Source organism: Hyperolius riggenbachi, chromosome 6 (genome assembly GCF_040937935.1).
Source record: "Hyperolius riggenbachi isolate aHypRig1 chromosome 6, aHypRig1.pri, whole genome shotgun sequence".
NCBI classification, from domain to species: Eukaryota; Metazoa; Chordata; class Amphibia; order Anura; family Hyperoliidae; genus Hyperolius; species Hyperolius riggenbachi.
Genome location: NC_090651.1, coordinates 86,536,133 through 86,558,172, shown reverse-complemented (window position 1 = coordinate 86,558,172; position 22,040 = coordinate 86,536,133). Strand labels below are relative to the sequence as shown.

At 43.8% G+C, this 22,040-nt stretch overlaps 1 protein-coding gene across 1 annotated transcript in view; it reads left to right on the top strand.

Moving 5' to 3' along the window:
• Nucleotides 1-22,040, top strand: part of COP1 (COP1 E3 ubiquitin ligase) — a 319,426-nt gene that overhangs the window by 175,422 nt on the left and 121,964 nt on the right. Inside the window, exons 13-14 of the mRNA XM_068239628.1 lie at nucleotides 16,780-16,888; nucleotides 18,920-19,001. Coding sequence (XP_068095729.1) covers nucleotides 16,780-16,888; nucleotides 18,920-19,001 — 191 coding nt within the window. The remainder of the gene's footprint in view (nucleotides 1-16,779; nucleotides 16,889-18,919; nucleotides 19,002-22,040) is intronic.

Sequence of the window (22,040 nt, the reverse complement as noted above, 5' to 3'; positions counted from 1 at the left end):
TCCAAGGGAGAAGCAAAATCCGCCAAGGGACATGGAAGAAGGCACCGGGGAAGCTATCAGAGGTATGCGACGAGGGATCAGCATGCCAATGGTGAGTATAAGACCCAGATGTATAGCCAGGTATAGTTAGCCAGATGTATAGCCAGGTATAGTTAGCCAGATGTATAGCCAGGTATAGTTAGCCAGATGTATAGTTAGCCAGATGTGCAGCCAGGTGTAGTTAGCCAGATGTATAGTTAGCCAGATGTGCAGCCAGGTGTAGTTAGCCAGATGTATTAGCCAGGAATAGTTTAGCCAGATGTTTTGCCAGGTATATAGGGAGCAAGATGTTTGCCAGGTGTATAGGAGACAGATGTGCAGCCAGGTGTATAGGAGACAGATGTTTGCCAGGTGTATAGGAGACAGATGTGCAGCCAGGTGTATAGGAGACAGATGTGCAGCCAGGTGTATAGGAGACAGATGTGCAGCCAGGTGTATAGGAGACAGATGTGCAGCCAGGTGTAGGGAGTCATATGTATAGGGAGCCAGGTTTGCGGGTGCCTCTGCCCCCCCCCCCCATTGCCCCCGATGCCCCCTGACTCTGGCCGGGTGTCCCTTCTGTGGGGGGGCTCCCCTTCTGTGCTGGCTGGTAGTGGCCGGTGGGGATCCCCTCTGTGGGGGGGATCCCCATACTGTGCGTGCAGGTGGCTGGGTGGCCCTTCTGTGTGTGTGGGGGATATCCCCTTCTATGGGGGCTAGTCATGGTCTGTCGGGGACACCCCCTTCTGTTGTGGGGGGAGGTGGGTGTCCCCATCTATGAGGGCTGTGGGTGGCCTCTCCCTCCTCTTCCCCCCCATCCCTTCCGATCCCCCGTGCCCCCCCCCCCAATCCCGTGTCTCCCCCGTCAGAAGCCCTGATCTACTCACCTGAGGGCTTGCTCCTGCGGCGGAAGCGGCGCACTTCCTCCTCCATCGCGAAGTCTCGTGTTCTCTGTAATTACTGTACGCGGCTTGGTGACGTCACCAAGCCGCGTACTGTAATTACAGAGACCGGGACTTCGGCGATGGAGATGGAGGGTGTGCATCTCGGCCAGCGCAGGAGAAAGCCCTCAGGTGAGTAAAGCAGGGCTTTTGACTGACAGGGGGGAGACACGGGACGGGGGGGACACAGGATCGGGGGTGAGGAGGGCACGGGGGACAGAGAGGGAGGAGGGAAAGGCCACCCACAGCTCTCATAGAAGGGGACACCCACCTCCCCCCCCCCCCCCCCGCACAGAAGGGGGTGTCCCCGACCGGCCAAGACTCGCCCCATAGGGGGGATACCCGCCCCCCCACACACACACTACAGGGTCACCCGCACGCACATTACGGGGATGCCCCCCCCCCCCCCCTCCCCACAGAGAGGATCCCCGCCGGTACCGGCCACTACCAGCCAGCACAGAAGGGGACACCCTCCCCCCGCACAGAGGGGATCCCCGCACCAGCCACCCGCAGCACAGCAGGGGGACACCTTCCCCCCCCCCCCCACAGAGGGGATCCCCGCACCAGCCACCCGCAGCACAGAAGGGGAATCCCGCATGCTGCTGAGCACATTCTCTGCTCCGATGGCTGCACAGGGATTCCCCAGGGTGGCTGGATGCTAGTTCTGCACGCTGTGGGTAGCACAGATCGCTACCCACAGCGTGCTGACAGGCATCCAGCCATCCTGGGGAATCCCTCTGATGAGGGAAAAGTGCAGCCGGCGGGGCAGAGAAACAATAAATCTCCCTGGCAGTATTGACGAGCTCAGCTCGTCAATACCGCTTTCAGCAAGTTTTTCCTGGACGAGCTGAGCTCGTCAATACCACCAGGGTGGTTAAAGAGAACCTGAACTGAAAATAAAAAGTCGAAATAACCATACACAGGTCATACTTACCTCCCATATAGTGTACTACTCAAACTTTCTCCTCCTGCGCGCCGTTTGTCCACTGTGATCAATGGAATTCTCTGTCCTCCATTTTAAAAATGGCCATTACCCCATAACAGCTTCCAGGTCAGCACACTGTTAAACTGTAATATCACCAACTTGAGCCATAGAGAGACATGGACATTACCTTGCACATTCAGTTGTAACTGACAGCTGCTGATATATAACTGACAGCAACTAGTATATTTTAGTTCTGACAAAATATTGTCAGAACTGGAAGGGATCACTGTAAGAAGAAAATGGTGAGCTTCTGAGAGGAACTGGCAATGAGGTAAGTACGTAATATTCATTTGCAGCTATGTCATGTGTTTATTTGAAATCATTTTCCTCGCTTCAGGTTCCCTTTAAAGTCATGATATTGCTAACCACATTTTGCTGCTAGTGTCTCGGTTAGCTTGCGATGATGGAATTTTACCCATTCCCCATGGCAGAACTGCTCTCACTTCTTCGTTACATAGGTTGCATTGGTATACAGCAAGCTGTATCAGCAAGTTGTGTCACAGATTGTGATAAAACTGCATTATTGATTGTGGCAGTTTGGGGTTGGTTTATTATTTAATGTTGTAAGTACATGCTGCTATATAGGAATCAGGCTAAACTCTTCTGTTCACCACCCAGCCTTTAGCAACATGTACCTGACCCAGATGCCCTATTCTTAGTATCACCTCCTAGTTTATATCCATGCCTGTTATGGCTGCACTGCTTTACAGTTGTGGGTCACAACGTCTTTCCTGGTATCAGCCCTGCATTCATAGCCTAAGTCATTACAATATTTTTAGCACTGTATTGTACATCTTTTCATAACAATGATTTTTGTGGTATTTTTCACCAATTTTTGGGGGGGTCTTTGCAACAAATTGTGCATGGATGTTATGGACTCAACCCAGGATAGACACCGGTTGGTGCACACCCAGTCCACACTTGTGGGACAGTCCTCTCTTCATGCTGGCTAACTGATCATTTTTCTGGTGGCATATCTGTTACTTTTCACCTGTTTCCACCTATCAGAATGCAATGTTAATATATATTTTATATAGCGTCAATGTCTTCCATAGCGCTGTACATAGTACAAAAACAAATAGTAGGGAGCATATGTATACATATAGCAATGGTGTGGAGCAATACAAATACATACATTGATGAGTGGTTTGAGACATGACCAATACTGGTACATGTCTATGATAAATTACATCAGAAACACTAAGAGGAGGTCCCTGCCCTTGTGAGCTTACAATCTAGAGGGTAATAGGTTGGAGACATTAGGGAAGGAGACACAGGGGTTGGCAGATAAGGCAGTGAGCCTCCAATGCTACCTATAGCAAATTATAGGCTTGTATAAATAGGTTTGTTATGAGCGAACCTTTGAGGGCCCATTCATTGCTAAGCGATTAGTGGGCGATCCCTGCTAATCGTTAAGCGCTGGTTCTTTGTTACCCTATGGTAACATGGTAGCATGACGAACAGGCTGTAGGAGAGCATGCCAAAGGAAGGGTGATGCTCTTAAGAAGTCCTAGATGTGGGAGTGAAAGGAGGTGACTAAGCTAGAGGACAAGGTGGTCTCCTGGGAAGAGCGAAGGTTCCAGGTGGGACGGTATCTGGAGATTAGTGAGGAAATGTAAGGAGGTGACAACTTATGTAGAGCTTTCAATGATAGGATGAGGAGTTTAAACTGAATCCCCTTTTAATGCTAACTCTAGTGACTGATGCATTCTGTTTTTTGATGATGGTGCATTTGTATTCTAAACGTGTACAACATTTACCCGGCAGCCGTCACACTAGCAGCAAATATTCCGTTTGCCTTTTTTTGCTTTGAACACATTTGGATTTGAATAATGATTGATGTTGTTTCTATCATTGTGTATGTGGTATGCTCTAGTTTCCTAATACCTCTTGAGTTTTCTTTAGCTGTCCATTGAGGTTTGGGTATCCAGTTTCTCTGATTGTGGTCCTTGAACAGATTACTCTAGTGCTCTGTAACATTGCATCTCTTAACCTTGTTGGATGTAATTAAAGGTCACTGTGTAGGTTTCCACTATGAATCTATACACTAGTTGTTTGTTCTTCCAGCTCATCAAATCCCCAGTTCACTGGGAGAGCAGATAGGTGCTGATTGTTTCTGAGATTGTTGAAGCCACTTGCCAATCAATGCATCCAAGCAGTACAATTTTTTTAAAATGGAAATTGAGCCAAAGCTCTTATTAGGCTAGTGTGGACTTGGGAAGTGTTAGCATCACTGTTAGGGCTGTACTGCTATCTCCAATTCCAGTGAGGGGATTTGAACCCCTATAGCAACTATATAATACACTTTATGTATATTTCGTTACTGAATTACTTCCTCCTGGTGACAGGTTCACTAACCCATTACAAGGTTACCAAAGTTAGTGTTGATGTTCAAATTCAGCTAACCCCTCTCACCTAGGTCACAGCTTCTTTAGTCTGATTCAATCAGACTGGAGGCATTGGGCCATCTCCACCAGGCCTGCTAGACACATGAATTCCTTCTCCCCCTCAGCTTTCAGCCTCCTGAACTCCCTCCATAAACATCCACCTCCCATCAGTTCCCCATCCCCCTTAATTTTGTCTGAAACTCTGACTTATCATTCCGTACAAATGTGTGTTTCTACTTTTTATTACTCATACAGTTCTCATATTTGCTTTAGTGCACAAGTAATATTGTCTGTTTACAAATTACAAGTTTCCAAAGTGTAGTTTATCTTGCCCTGAAAGCTGCCATTGCATTTTATTCCAGCTGCTTTTTATTATATATTAAAATCTGATTTGAACTGTGTGTATGCCTGAAGCCGAGAGAGCTTCTCAGAGTGTTTTCAGTTTTTTTATACACAAATGTAACAACATTGGAATGTAAACAAAGATACCGTTATCTCCAGTCTGGATGCGTATTTGAAGCTGAATAGCCTTTCTATAGCAGGACAAAGTGCTGTGTTTAACCGTTTTTTTGCAATGATGTTCTGCTACAATTTTTTTTTTTTCTGGGATAGTAGCTTTAAAGGACAACTGAGGTGACATGTGACATGAGATAGGCATGTGCATGTACAGTACCAAGCACACAAATAACTAGGCTTTTTTTTTCTTAGCCTGAAAGAGTTAAACATCAGGTAGGCAAGCAGGCATGGGCTCACGAGTACTCACGAATGGCTAAGCACTCGAACACGTGATTTAAATGAGGCTGGTCATTGTATACACAACTCTCCTCTGTGTCATATTTGTCAAACCTATCTCCGGCTCTTTTTAATTGCTATTTGGAGCGCACGATATATGACAGACTTGTGGGTAAATAACCCCTTGTTTCCCCCGCCGCACAGCTGAGGCAATTAAGCCTAATTTAAATCACGTATTTGAGTGCTTAGCCACTCGTGAGTACTCGTTAGCCCATGCCTATATGCAAGTGACAGTTTCTGTCGGGACCAGGTCAGGCTATAGCATAACCCTCACTGATAAATAATTACAGCCATAAAACACTTTCCTGTTAGTAAATGGCTTCTGAGAGCAGGAAAAAGATAAAAAGGGTCAACAATTCATAGATTTGAGCTCTGGCATACTTCAATTAAGGTGTCATTGAGCAGAGACAATGAAACAGTAAAAACTTAAAAACTAATTTTAAATATAAAATTTTGGGATATCTAAAAAAAAAAAAAGTTATTTTTAGGAGACTGAGGATAGATACAATTGTTTCCTCATCAGTTTCTTTTCACCTCGGATGTCCTTTAAAGCTGTGAGGAATCTTTTAGAGCAAAGTAGAAATGCTGACCTTCAGACCACTTTAAGCCACTGCCAGGGCGTTGTTTTGGTCATCCAGTTACCCCGCCTACAATGACTTAATAGATCTTTTTGTGTCACAATTTGGATGTGCCTGTATGCATTATATTGAATATAGCGGTCTTTGCTTGTAAAGTGCATGTTGTGCGCCTGCCTACCAATCTGTATTCTCTTCTTAAACTATGTATTATGCCAAACCCAATTCAGGGCAGGACCGAGTCATACTTGGCGAAATAAACAATTCTGATTATCTTCTTCTTATTTGGGATGGGAGGTTGTGAGTTTGAAATGACTAAAATGTATACTGTACACAATGCCAGTTCATTCACTGTAACATTAGAAAGTGTCTGCAGACATAGATAATGTTAAAGGGAATGAATGCATCTCTCTGTTTCTATAGTCTTTTTATTTCTCTATTTTGCTGTATGTGTAGATCTCTCTGGGGAATATAAAATGGGGCAGGCCGACAGTTCCACTGAGTTATTTTGCATGTCATTGCTCCTTTGGGTGTGTCCCTCGGTTGAATGTTTATTGGACCTGAGAAAGTACTTGTTTTATATGGTGCTTCAATCTTTCGCCTAGGAACTCTGGTAGGCTTCCTTAGCAATTTGTACACAGGGTTAATTAATCCTCTCTGAAATAATTAACACTGTGTACAAATTGTTTAAACATCTGTAATACCTGGCATACTTGTATAATTTCTTCTCTTCCTTGTTACTATCACTATGTTCCCTATATGCACCGTGGGGTTGTCATGAAAAGTAATTTCGTTGTGTTACACAATGACAATAAAGTGAATTGAATTGAAGTTGATGTTTGTTCAGGTTTCCAGCAAATAGTGTCGCTTTGAGCATGCCTGCAGCTGGACCTACAGCCAGGCCTTCTGTCAGTCATTCTGTTACAGTACACTGCAGTGTGGGGATGTTTTTATAGTGCTGCTCCTTCAGCATTACATTTTATGCAGTGTTTATAATTGGGAAATTAAAATGTGCAGAATCAGACTCTACTGTATAAGGTGCCCATAAAAGGTTCAAAATAAGCTTTAATGTGTAATAATGTGGCTTGTAGACCTTATGCAATGCTACAGTGAGATTCATCTTTTGTGGATAGTTTCATGTATAATTTCACTCCAATTTGAATATTCGCAAATATCAATGGTATTGTCTGAAACTATGCACAAAAAAAGGCTTCTATGGATGAACCGCGCATGCGCAGTACTGTCACGCCGGCCGCCATGATGACTCACAGCAGCTGGCGTAATGACGAAGAGCGTACGGTTCAGGAAGTGGGAGCCCGACACCCGGCGCGGGTGTCCCCGGTGCGGTATGCGGCGGAGGGACCGGGAGAAGAGCCGGGAGGACACCAAGGGACCTCCCGACCTATGGTGGGCTGCAGAAAGCCCCAGGTGAGTACTAATTTCGTTTATTTTTTGAGGTCAGGGCCCCTTTAAAAAGGAAATAAAAACTCTGGATTCTAGCATAATATTGCTTCTGTTTTATGCATCACTAGTGTCTGAATCACACACCTGAAGCAAGTATACTGCAAATACAAACTTCCGTCAAACATCAGATCCGCATGCTTGTTCGGGCTCTGTAACTAAGAACATTAGAAACAGAGGCTCAGCAGAACAGCCGGGCAATCTGCATTGTTTTAAAGGCAATAACTACTGCAGCCTCTCTATTCTTCTCAGGTCATAATATTCTTCTACTAATACTTCTCAGGTCAGTTGTCCTTTAACGCTACAGAATCCGTCAACCCCATAGCTATACTCAGTTCAGTTACTATTCTTTCTCAGTTTTTTTTCCACTGTTCTTTTATAGAAGCCAGTTAAAGTCAAGCCTATTGTCAGCTTCTGATTTCATTTACGGTATTTATTTTTATTTACCAGTAATAGAGAGTTTTCTTCTCTTCCAAGCAGCATTTTGTTTTGTTTTTGGAGGACTGGCTCTTTTGTCTGCATGCTGTGATCTGTGCTGCATTCAGCTGGATGCCACCAGCTTACAAAAGAACAGAAGAATGATGTTTAGATCTATAAAACCGCACACAATACAAGGAATATATTACCATTTTGTCTGGTACAGAAACCAAAATGTAGAAATGTTCCTTTTTTCACCCAGCGTTTTCCTTGACTTTTTACTTGGTTGGTTATAAAACCTGCCTGGGGTGAGATGTCTGAGTACGTTCCATTTCTAAATTCCACACTTTCAAAGGCTTAAGACCACATGAGAAGAGCGGTTTGATGCCACTGCATCATAGCAGATGCGTTAATGTTGGGATCAAGCATTTACATTATCTAGACACTTAAAGTAAATCGCAACTGTTGCAATCTCTTTCTGTTCACTTAATACACTTTATACTCTTAATATTAAAATTCACAACAAAGCATATTACATTGTTTGCTATAACTGCAGTGATACTAGGTAGACACTAAAATGTCTGTTTTACATGTGGCTGGCTGCCCAAAAGCCAGTTTCTGTATGCCGGACTCTTGTCTGCTCTGCTACTGCTGCTCTGCTCTCTCTGGTCCTGAATGTTTCACATATCCACATGAAATGTTTACATTGCTATTCATTCATCTTTTCAGTGCTGCCCATTTACAGCCTGCCATTCTTACATTATATATGCCTTTTCTAGCCAAGAGGGTGGTGTAGGGATCGGTCATGAAAAAAGGGTGCCTGGAAATGTGGGCACCTGGTGAAGTAGGTAGTAGAATATCTCTAATTGTAGCGGTATTCTATTATCTCCCACTGTAAACTAATTTTCACACTAACCCCCACCTACGGCTAACACTATAATTGGCTGCAGATCACTCACCTGCACCGCCACTATCGGCGCCATTCGATCTTTAGCAGCCTGTTTATTTAGAAGTTTGCAAGTGCTCCAGGCCAATTTATTTTAGCACATTTTTTATTCTTTGTTAGATTTCCTAGCTTCTTATTTGTACTGCTGTAACGTGTATTTATGGCCTAGGGGGCAATAGGGTGAGACAATTATATAGGACTTCTGCTTTCAGTTTCTTTATTTCATGTTAGCAGAAAAGAGATCAAAGCATTCCAAGATAATTACAGCACAACGGTTTCTGCTAATGGGTTAAACACCGGAGTCTGATGCTAAACATTTGTTTTCACCACTCCTCTGTTATCCGCGCTGCTTTCGACCCTTTGGCTACCTTCGGCACCCACATTTTCTGCTGGCACCACTTTAGCTGCACTTAAAGCACAACTGATTTGAGAGGGCAATAGAGGCTGACATCTTTTCCTTCTAAACAATGCCGATTTCCTGTCCTGCTGAGCTTCTGTCTCTACTCATTTTAGCCCTAGATCCATGCCAATAGGCATGCCAGGCATATCTGACTGGATTAGCTGCATGCTTGTTTCAGTGTTGTAGATAAAGAGATCAGCAGGACTGGCAGGAAACTGTTATTGTTTAAAGGGAACCTGAGATGGGCATATAAAGACAAAATATACCTACCTGGGGCTTCCTCCAGCCCCCTTCGGCCTGATTGCTCCCACGCCGTCCTCTTCTGACTCCCCATTCGTCCGCAATTGCCCCCGCAAAGTCCTCCAGTCCGGAGCCAACTGCGTATGTGCGGCCTGGCACCATGCGCGCTGCCACCGCGTTCACGTCGCCGGGAGCAAGACGAGGGAGTTTACTGATCGGAGGATTTCTAGGGCCATTTGCAGGCAAAGGAGGAGGTGACTTAGGACGGTGAGGGAGATCAGGCCGTAGGGGGCTGGAGGAAGAAGCCCTAGGTATGTATTCATTTTTAAAGTGGTTCCATCGCAGATGCACTTTAAAAGAAAATAAATATGGCAGCCATCCCATTTAGGTGCACTTCAACATTGCAGGCCATTGCAGCGAGCAAATTTCTAGCAGTCGGTAGTGCCCAAATTTCCCATTAACATTGGCAAGAACTTAGAGAAAAGAAAATGAATTTGGAATGGCAGTCTGTACTATAAGAGCAACAATAAATGCTAATTGCTGCCTAGTCAATCCAAACAGAAATCTAAACCTCACAAATAATGATAAACTGTTAGTATCGGGACTGTTTCTCCGAGACGCTTGCCGAGAAGTTTAGCCATCAGTCTGCTGGAGATGGAGTGCCATCTGGTTGCAGTGTAATGCACAATGTAATGAGGAAAAGCACCTCATGTAACCTTTATGGGATGATGATTGCTACCTGCTCAGGCAACAACCCCCTACCTAAACCAGGGCTGAATTTACCATAAGGCATTGTAGGCATGTGCCTACAGGCACCTGATGATGGAAAGGTGGCTCATTCCCTTCCCCGAGTTTCTCTCTCCCTCTTTGCAGAGTCCTGATGTGAGTGCAAAGGAGAGGTTACTTACCCTGCTCTCGGCATTCCACTGACCATATAGCCCTTCAGTCAGGAGCACCTCTAGCTACTTAAAGAACCACTATCGCAAAAAAGTAGGCAGTTAAAATCTGACAAAACCGACAGGTTTTGGGCTAGCCCATCTCCTCATAGGGGATTCTCAGGGTTTTCTTTGTTTTCAACAGCATTTCCTGAACAACAATTTAACTACCAAAATAGTAAGATACCAGCCAGCCTCCCTAATCACAGGCACACTATTTTGTCAGTTAGACTTTGCAACTGCTGTTGAAAACAAAGAAAAACCCTGAGAATCCCCCATGACGAGATGGACAGGCCCAAAACCTGTCGGTTCTGTCAGATTTGAACTGCCTACTTTTTTTTTGCAATAGTGGTCCGTTAATACGGATGTTCTTCTAGCTACCTAATACTTGAGGGCACCTCTAGCTGCTTAATACTGAGGGTACCTCTGACTACCTGATGCTAAAGGACACCTATGGCTATCTACGCAAGGCAGGGGAAGTAAGGGAGAAGTGACAGGTGGGACAGCCAACACACTTGTGTTGTGGTTTGGTGGGGGTTCATAGGTCATGGAAAATGAAGTCTAGGGGTGCCAGGACATCTGTGCCTATAGGCTCTTGTGAGGTAAATTCAGGCCTGAACTAAACACAATACATGCTGCGTATGGAACGTTTGAGCAATTGACAGCAAGTGAACCACTGCTGTTACAGAGGAACCGTAAGGTGGAAATTAGCTCACCTGGTGGTGTGAAGCTGATGGCAGGTTTGTCAGGAAAAATCGGAGGGGAAAAAGTCCTGCAGCCAATGAAAATCCAGCGTAAAAAGGTAAAACCCCTCCCACTATGTAGGCCTTATTAAAATTTGGCCTATGCACAGCTTTGTGGGTAATGACATCACATGCAGCTCATTCTTGATTTGCATATGCTGATATTAAAGGCTGGATACCTCAGTACTCAAAGCTTTCTACAGACTCCAAATTTTAAGGGAGAGAGGGGACCCCTTGAACTATATCTGTGGCAAATTACACCCCGGTCCCACTGGTTCACAAGATAGCATCTATATAACCAATCTCAGGAACCAGGGGGACTGGGGGGCAGAGGTAGCCCTGGGGAGTGGGGGGTCCCCTCCATACCCTCAAATCTGCAGTGTGTAGGAGCAATGAGTGCTGAGATATCGAGCAAGCCTTTAATATCAGTAGCATAATATAATACTGTAGACCTAGGAAGATCAGACACAGCATCGGCATAGCAACCTAGTTTTCATACTGAAAACTTGGGTATCTAGATAAGGAAAAAAGGGGTGTGTCAACTAAGAAAATAAAAAAAAAAAAAAAACCTCGCTCTGCACTCCAGTAGTAAACATGATTCCTCCCATGTTCCTTCCATGCTGCGTGAGGGACTTTTTGTACCACACTGACAGGGTGAGAGGATTTTTTTTTTCCCCCTTTTGCTTATCTCTTTTTCTTTTCCTCAAAAACCTCACAGTTCCTCTTTAACTGCCTGTATGAAAGTAGCCTTACAAGGGGTGGGATAGCGGTAGGAAAGCAGGCAAGCGACCAAAGTACTCATGCAACCTACTTTCTGTATATGATGGAGCATGTTGCAGTGTTATATAAAGTTTCAGTAACAAGATTAATAATGCGGTATAACTGGCTTATTATTTTGGAATGCTTTCCAAAATGTATTTTATTATTGTGGTTACCCATTGAACAGCACTGACTTTTGCCTTTTGCTTAATATACCCTGCCAGATCATTCATGGATAATGGTGACTGGCTACATCATTTCCTTGTTTCAGCACAACCTCTGAGCAATAATGACTAGCACATTCTCCTCAGGTTTTTCCATTTACTAAGCTATTGTTGAAAAGTAGGTAATGAAAGTATACAATTTTGAAAGAATACAACATGCAGCCAGTTGACTTATTCCATTTGAGTCAACAAAAGGGTTTGCATTCCAGTTGATTAAGGTGAGCCTTGTACATAATGGACATGGCCTACCTCTCTCTAGAATAACATCATTTTAACGATTTTCATTCTTCAGACAGTAATAGTAATATTAATGTTGAGAGGGCGAATTGAAATTCTAGGAATAAACTTATCATGCACTCCACTACTTCAGCCTTTTAAATATTTATTTTTATTCTCTATTTTTTCCCTTTCCTGTAAAAGACATGAACATGTGACTACAACTAAGCTTTCTATTTGCCGGACTTCGGCATCCTGCTCACTCTGGTATCAATTAGGAACATGGCACAACTTCTCCCCAGAATTTTTTTTCCAGCCCGGTGGCATGAAAAAGTAGCCGGACGGGGCGAGATGAGAGAATACAGGGCAGGCGCTTCTCTGCTTACAGCATAGGAGGAGGTGAGCTGTGGGCGGCACGGTGGTGTAGTGCTTAGCGCTCTCGCCTTGCAGCCCTGGGTCCTTGCTTCGCATCCCAGCCAGGTCAACATCCGCAAGGAGTTTGTATGTTTTCCCCGTGTCTGCGTGGGTTTCCTCCAGTTTCCTCCCACATCCCAAGAACATACAGATAAGTTAATTGGCTTCCCCTAAATTGGCCCCAGACTATGATACATACGGTACACAACACATACATAGACAGACATATGACTGTGGTAGGGATTAGATTGTGAGCTCCTCTGAGGGACAGTTAGTGACTAGACTATATGTATATATACTCTGTACAGTGCTGCAGAAGATGTCGGCGCTATATAAATACTAAATAATAATAACAGCCGGGTGCTTACCAAAACTAGCTGGGTGGAGCACCTGGCTAAAAAAGCCTGGGGAGAACACTGCCTTCCTTATTGTTGGCAAGTGAAACCCCTCCCACTATGTAGGCCTTATTAAAATTTGGCCTAGACACAGCCTTGTGGGTAATGACCTCACATGCAGCTCATTCTTGATTTGCATATGCTGATATTAAAGGCTGGATACCTCAGTACTGAAAGCTTTTTACACACTCCAAATTTTGAGGAAGAGAGGGTACCCCTTGAACTATATCTGTGGCAAATTACACCCCAGTCCCACTGGTTCACAAGATAGCATCTATATACCCAATGTCAGGAACCAGGGGGACTGGGGGGCAAAGAGGTAGCCATGGGGAGAGGGGTGTCCCCTCCATACTTACAAAATCTGCAGTGTGTAGGAGCTATATTACTATTTATACTGTTTATCATTTTTCCTTATGAACAGCTATTGGAAAGTTATCGGATGGGTTTAGCTCTTGAGATTTTTTATTGTTTATACTATATACAATACAATAACATTTGTAATTTGTATTTGTATTTTCCTCCTATAGGACTTAAAGCACATTTACATAATGTATGTAGTGGAATTTGATGGTTTATTGTAGTGATAAACACACATACGCATACAAACCCAAATTTGCAATGATCTGCTCATTCGAAGAGACAAGGGTCAATGTTCCATCCTGATTTTGCTCGACCTCTCAGCGGCTTTTGACACAGTCGCTCATGGAATCTTGCTCAACAGGCTGCAAGAGTACTGTGGCATAGATGGCATTGTTCTCCAGTGGTTCAACTCCTTCCTGGCTGGCAGAACACAAAGGGTAGCCTTAGGGCCCTTCCTCTCCAACCATGTACCACTAAAATACGGTGTACCTCAGGGCGCAATATTATCCCCTTTACTTTTCACCATATACATGTTGCCACTTGGAGAAATCATACAAAAACATGGCCTGACATATCATTGTTATACTGATGACACCCAGCTATATTTGTCATTCAAACCTGACGTCACAGACCCTACTCCACAAATAAACGCATGCTTAGCTGAGCTTCAGGAGTAGATGAATATGAATTGGCTAAAACTTAATGCTGACAAAACTGAGGTACTTGTTATCGAGGGCCAGGGCTCAACCGCAAAGCAGCCCCAGTCTCAACCAACACCGCTAAGTATAGGGAGCTCAGACCTGAAAAACTCCGACTGTGTGCGCAGCCTGGGAGTACTGGTTGATGGGAAATTAAGCTTCAGAAATCAAATCTCAGCTGTTGTGAAACATTCTTTCTTTCATCTAAGGAATATTGCAAAGATTAAACACCTAATTCCTTCAGAGGATCTTCCAACCCTAGTCCATGCCTTCGTCACATCAAGGTTAGACTACTGCAACGTCCTCTACACAGGCCTGCATAAGAAAGACTTACGCCGCCTGCAATTAGTACAGAATGCCGCCGCAAGGCTGTTAACGAGCCAACCCCGCCATTGCCACATAACACCAACCCTGAGCTCACTCCACTGGCTACCGATAAAATGGAGAATTCTGTTTAAGATTGGCTTACTGACATTCAAATCCTTGCACAATCTGGGCCCTGGATACCTGAAGGACTTGTTGCAACTGCATCACACCCCCCACAATCTTAGATCAAAAGGACGCAACACCATGGTCACCCCCAGAGTCCACCTCAAAACCTTTGGAGACAGAGCCTTTTGTCATGCTGCCCCTACACTTTGGAACTCCCTGCCACACCCAATCAGGACAGCTCCATCCCTGGAAGCATTTAACCTCCTTGCCGTTCTGATTCTTTCCAGATTTTAGGGTCTAAAAGCGGTGCAATTTTTTTCCACTCTTTCAGACCCTAAAACCTGAAAAAAATCATTCTGGCAGGGAGATCTGCAGCAAAATAAAAAAAATTTACCATTCTGGGCTCCTGTGCTGCAGTTTTCTCTTTGCCCACAAGATGGCGCTAATATACATATAAACGAACTTCTCTATATTTCTCTAATATAGAGACGTTCGTTTTCAATATTAGCCCCGCCCCCGATGACGTCACGCTGCCACCACCGCTCTGCTGCCACCACCACGGCTGCGCTGCTCCAACTGGCTGCCGGGTCCCCGGAAGAATAGCGGGGACATGGGGATCCCGGCGGCCAGGGAAAGACCCCACACTGCCGGGGAGAGAGGCTGGAGTCCCGCTGCGCAGCGAGATCGCGTGCGGGACTCCACAACTTCAGGTAAAGTGCTGCACTCCCTACCCCGACCTGAGCTCGGGATCACCGCTAATAGCTTCTTTTTTCTACCCCGAGCTCAGGTCGGGAAAACCGGCAAGGAGGTTAAGTCTAAACTGAAAACCTACCTCTTTAGTCTGGCATTCATGAACATCTGACTATCTCCTCTGTAACACAACCCAGCCTGCAACCCTGTATTAATCTGAGACACAACTATGCGCTTTGAGTCCTATGGGAGAAAAGCGCTTTACAAATGTTATTGTATTGTAATAATTGCATTGTATTGAATTTTTTTTATTATTATTTATTTATTTTATTTTAAACTGTGTACAGTATTATGAGGAAGAAAATTCCAGTACATTTTGCAGCCGCACTGCTTGTGTTGGGCGCTCGGTGGTGCCATAAGCAGTAATATATTGTCATGGAATGTTATTAATTTAATTGCTTGCACACTGTTAGACATTTATACATTTTAGTCATCATGTTCAATCAAATTGTAATCAGCAGTGCTGTATCTTGTATCCGTGTTCATATTTGATGTATCATTGTCTGTATCATTATGTATCCCTTGTTTGTTTTCTTACATTGTACAGTGCCACAGAATATGTTGGCGCTTTATAAATAAATAATAATAATATATTGGTAATTTGCATTACTGATATGTTACTATACACTACCTGGGACCCATTCCCAATTGAACCCTCCCTTCCTAGTATCTAAAACGAACCCCCAAATCTAATGCCGAAACCTAATCTCTCCTCCTAGTGCCCAAAACCAACTGTTAACTCCTATGTAGTAGCCAATTGGCTGCAAGCTGCATCGGACGCCTAACTCACACATACATGTAAAAAGTGCACTAGAGATTGCCACTAGTAGGATATTGGTAGGATATCAGTGAAATTACTGATATGCTATATTTCCAAAGTAAAATATTTGTAAACTTTACTAATATTTTACTATGACCCAACCTGACCTTACCCTAACAAGTTAGGTACCCTAATTTGTTGCTAGTCTGGAGGCTAGTGACACATCTACACAGCACTCTGCTTCAAACTATTGTCCAAAGGTCCCAGTCAGTGAGGGCAACAGTCCTCATGTATGAGGCTTGACATAGAACTGCATACTTATCTCTTAGTGATTGAAACTTCCTTGTGGCATTCCATTAATGCCACATTGACACTGGCCTCCTAAATTTGTAAGGTAAAGTTGGTTAAGACAACAAAAGGCTACCTGAGCCACGTATGGACTGAGGGACACACACGTTCAGCCTACCTGCACACAGATCTGTTCTGGCACTTTTTATGCTGTATAACCTAATCAGACTTTGTGATACAAGTGTAAACAACCACAGGATTTTCATGTCTTTTGTATATTTTCACCTCCGAGATCCCTGAAAAAAAAAAAAAGCAATATTCTCTGACAAATTAATCCAGACATAAAACCAGACGCTGCTGTCAGTGGGGATTGTGACAGTTTACTGGTGAGCCTTTTTTCCCTTCCTGCTTTCAAGAAAGCAATTATTTTGCAATAAATAGAGCCCCCTGACAGTCTTTAGCTGGCTGAAGGGAAGGTGTTGCTGTCAGGTGTGGAGCCGACCCGCGCTGTAAGGCCCGCAGTGTGTTGGATGGTGCAGGTGTTGTCAGTAGGGCATCTCTGCAGACATTGTGCAGGCTGTGAGGCTTCTCTTTCCCTTTGTTTAATTAGTTTTTCCCCCTTTGATTTATTTCCTATCTGCAGCTGCATAAGCTGGAGCAGTTACCACAAGAACCTCCTGGCCAGCAGCGATTATGAAGGAACTGTGATTCTGTGGGACGGCTTCACAGGACAGAGATCCAAAGTTTACCAGGTAATGCCGACACCCCTTTCTTCTGAATGGCTGCAGACAGGCTTATTTTATGCAGCCTATAAAGGGGAAGCTGTGAGCTGCAGGATGCTATCCATCACTTTACTTCTGAAAGTTTCAGGCGAATACAGCTGACTTGTCTCTGCAGAGCTGTAGATCTTGCCGGGAGGATGACGCGGCCTGTTATTGGGATGCTGGTCTTCTATGAGAACCGGTCATCAAATAGGGCTTAAAGGTAGACTTACAGTATTAAACCACACCTGAAGCGAGGGGAAAAAAAACTTAAAATGAATTGTTAATGTTCAGATAATTAATAGAACATTACTAACAAGGAAAAGTCTCTCTCTCTCTCTATCTATCTATCTATCTATATATATATATATATATATATCATTGCGTCATTCTCTAATATTTGCAGTTTACAAACTACACTCTGTGTTTTAAACTATGAAACAGAGCAGAGCTAATGACCCTTTGAACTTCCTGGCAGTAAAACCGTAAACGAACAAGAAAGAGTGAGAGACAGGTTAAGATAAGTGCTTCAGAAAACAGCACTGTAGCCAACCCAACTCTGGTCGAAGAGCTCAGAGAAACTCTTTTGCATAGATAACTAAAGCTTCTTAAAGGGAACCTGGAATAAGTAAAAAAAAAAGAAAAAAGTTTTGCTTGCCTGCAGCTTCTCCCAGCCCCCTGCAGCTGTCCTGTCCCAGCAACGGGAGCAAGGATGTGCACAGTGGACGGCGACTGAAAGAAGGGAAACCCTGGCGGGTGACCGGAGGATCGTTGTGTACCGGCACAGGACAGCTGCAGAGGGCTGAGAGAAGCCCCAGGTAAGTGAAACGATTTCAGGTTCCCTTTAACACTTCCTGTACTGGAAACAATATGAGACTCATATCTGTGCTACTAATGTTCTATTCCTTAGCTGTACTACACATACAAATCATTATCTCATAAGTTTATTTTCACTTCAGATTCCCTTTAAAGGTAGACATACACTATTAAATGTATGCAGAATGCAGAAACTGATTGATTATTACCTGATTAAAATCAGTCAAGAAATATTGATCAATTTGTTTCCTTTTACCTGGTAATTGGAATGCTGCCACTACTAGCTATGCATAGTCAAGAGGCCCTGTAGTGACATATAGTAGAATGCAGTAAATTATTTAGGATAAACTTTTACGGCCATTGTTCTGGTTTCAGCATCGGAAACACTTCTTATAGCTCTATATTGCTGTAAATTGGTATGTAGCCCTGACTTCCCAGTGATGCGTAGCCTAGGCTGTTTAGCTATGCGGTATTCTCCGCCCACAGCATTCTGGGGGACCAGGCGTTTTTTTCACTGGCTTCAGAATTCTTAGGAGCAAATATTCTGCAGAGCTGCACCTGACGGGACTAAAGATGTCACCATTTTTGATAAATTTCAGAATATAACTGAGGTTCAGGAAAGATTTTAGAGTGAGCAAAAACCAATAAGTATTGTAAAAATAAGCAATTGTATTTATTCCACATTTGAGTGACCATCACGTGGTGACTGGGGTAAGTGGAGAGAACAATACTTATGACAGTCGCTCAGCCAAAATGATCCGCCAGGATGGATTGCTGGTCAAGAGAGGTTTCTGGCTGCTGTACACAAGCTGGATTTTAAGCAGAGGCAGTCATCATTGTTTCCTCCGCCGAGTTTGGTCTTGTGTTTGGAGCGTCACTTCTGCAGCACACACCGTTTTTGAGTTAGCAGGGTGCTGCCAGTAATGTGCTTTGATGTGGTGCTTGACCTGCAATAGACAAGAGCTTTCACAGCTTGATCATGAAGCTCAGTCAGAAAGCATCTGCTTGCCTCCGAGTCTATGCTTGCATCCAGAGTTTACAAAACTTTGTGAAAACAAGTCTGTTTGTTGTAGTTCTTCTTGTATATTCTAGCGCTGCATGAAGATGGTCTTCTAGCGGGAAACTTTTGCTCTCTTGTGTTTTTTTATTTGAGTGCAAGGTTCTAGCTGTCTTAACCATTGACTTTTGTGTGTTGAATCCCAACAGGAACATGAAAAAAGGTGTTGGAGTGTGGACTTTAACCTCATGGACCCCAAACTATTGGCGTCCGGTTCAGATGATGCCAAAGGTCTGTAACAATTTTTTTTTTAAATAAGGTAGTAGCATTTGACTAAATATCACCTCTTGCAGTGCAGGGGTACATACTTTACTATAATGGGCTCTGTTCACAAAACTTCTCATACATGACGTATTTATAACCGAATTAATAAAAATAACCTTTCAGCACATTTACAAGTAAAATAATCACTCAAGTTGTTCCTTATTAACTTCATTTCAATATTACTTTTCTTACCTTAATTATATTCTATTTTTGCTCTTTGGGAGCTTAAAAATCTAACATAGATAAGGTGAAAACAGAGGAAACCGGGTAGAAAAGCTTTGTGAATCATGCCCAATGTCTATTACTGTGCTGTACAACGTACACTCACTAACATATTGTTTTACCTAAAGTGGTTATTCAAGATGGCTACACGTAAGATAATTTTCTTATAAATCGATCAGTTTCATCAAATCAGGCAGAAATTGATTGGTCCCCACAAGTCCATTGAATGAATTTCAGACATCGTGATGATTAAAATCAAAATAGGCACAGTTTTAAATGTATGGAGGAGCAGTGGTGGATGACCAGCTGCATAGCTTTGCACTGAATACAGGGACGGATCTGGGGGGGGGGGGGGGGGGGGGGAGAAGCGGGTATCTTGCCCCAGGCGCAGTTTACAAACAGAACGAAATCCGCACACCCGCAGGTAAAGTCCAAGGGTTTTTATTGAGTCCAACTTACAAAGGGAGAAAAATTGGCTGACATGTTTCGGATTACATCCTTACTCATAGCCTAAACATACTGACATCTAGGTGGACCATATATGTACTTAAACAGCCCCGCCCCCAAGGGTGTATTCACCTGGGAGCAAAGGGGATTTAAAGGCGCAGGAATAAAAACCTGCAGAAATGAATATATGGAAAAAACCACCATCATACTAATATTACTATGTATAAAGACACAGAATACAATATTTAAAATGCAGAAATACAAAAATACAGAAATACAAAACTGCACAGTACAAAAATAAGACGATATCAATATATAAAATTAATGTCCCACCTGGCATTTAAACCATGAGGTTCCCTAGTCCCCATCTGCAGAATCCAATATGCCTCCCTCATTCGCAATTTCTTGTATAGGTCACCACGTCTAAAGGAAACAGTCACCCTCTCAATCCCTTGAAATAGAAAACCAGCCATATTCCCATCATGTTTCTCCCTGTAGTGTCTCGCAACATTGCTAATGTTGTCCGTCTTCCAGGAGGCCCCATTAAAATGCTCAGAGATCCTTTGCCTCAAGCAGCGCGTGGTGCAGCCCACATACTGAAGGCTGCAAATCGCGCAAGTGACCACATAGACCACGGATTTCGTATTGCAATTAAAAAATTGACGTATAGAAAAGGTTTTTTGATTAGCAATGGAGGAGACGCTGCATGAGGAGCGGTGGTAAGCGCAATAATTACATGAAGAAAATCCACATTTGTGCGATCCCACAAAGGACAACCATGTAGGACGTCGGGGTGCACTGGTAGACTGATACAAACTGGGAGAGAGGGTAGATGACAGAGAGGGAGCTTTTTTATAAGCAAATCTACACCCAGGCTCAAGCACTTGTAATAGCTTATCATCAGCATACAACACAGGGATATATTTCTTGATTATCGCTGTGACCTGATTATATTGTTGGCTATAGGTAGTTATAAAATTTAAAGGAGCAGCATTAGGATTCTGTACCTGTGCAGTGTCAGAACTATTGCTTAATAATTTGCTCCCCTCCCTGGAAATGGCAATTCTCTGGGCCCTATCCAGATCAGAATCCGAATAACCCCTAGACCTAAACCGTGACCTAAGGGCAGAAAATTCTTGTACTGTAAATTCGTCTGTAGAACAGTTCCTCCTGGCTCTAATATACTCTCCAACAGGGATCCCTCTAAGCGTATGCCATGGGTGACAGCTAGTGGCTTGCAATAAGGAATTCCCAGCACACGGCTTCCTATAGGTCCTGGTTTCTATCCTGCCGAGTTCCCCAGAGCCAAAAAGGGTAATGTCGAGGAAATCTATTTGCGTATCACTAGAGGTGCACGTAAAAAAAAAGATTAAAGTTGTTCAAATTAAGATACATCAGAAACTGTTGCAAAGTTTCCTCAGTACTCTTCCATATTAACAAAAGGTCGTCAATGAAACGGCCATACCAAATGATGCAATCTAGAAAGGGGTTCGACTCCCCAAAAATGCGGAGCTCCTCCCACCAACCCATGTAAAGGTTGGCAAGAGAGGGGGAGAACTTCGCCCCCATAGAAGCTCCGCACCTCTGGAGGTAGAACCCCCCATCAAAAGAAAAATAATTGTGAGATAAAAGAAACTCGGTCACTACCAGGATATAGGCTTGGAGCGAGGCCGGGAATGAACTATATCTAGATAAATGGAACTCTAAAGCCACTTCTGCTAGATTGTGTGGGATAGAGGAATATAACGCCCTTACATCCAGGGTCACCCATTTATATTGTGATCTCCACTGTACCTCCTCCAAACTAGCCAGGACATGTTTGGTATCTTTAATTAAACCAGGTAATCTCAAAACCAATGGCTGTAGATGGGAATCAAGCCATTCCCCTAGCCTCTCCCCAAGGGACCCAATCCCCGAAACAATAGGCCTACCCTCCGGTGGGGTGGCGGGCTTGTGCACCTTGGGGAGGTGATGGAAAATGGGGATGACAGGGTTCCGAACTCTAAGAAAATCGGCCATGTTCTTTTTAAGTAAACCCCTGGACTCCCCTATAGAGATAAGTTGGTCAAATTCCAGCTTATAATTCAAAGTGGGGTCCCCGGGAAGATGTATGTAGGTGTTTATGGAAGGGTACTGAGGAAACTTTGCAACAGTTTCTGATGTATCTTAATTTGAACAACTTTAATCTTTTTTTTACGTGCACCTCTAGTGATACGCTAATAGATTTCCTCGACATTACCCTTTTTGGCTCTGGGGAACTCGGCAGGATAGAAACCAGGACCTATAGGAAGCCGTGTGCTGGGAATTCCTTATTGCAAGCCACTAGCTGTCACCCAC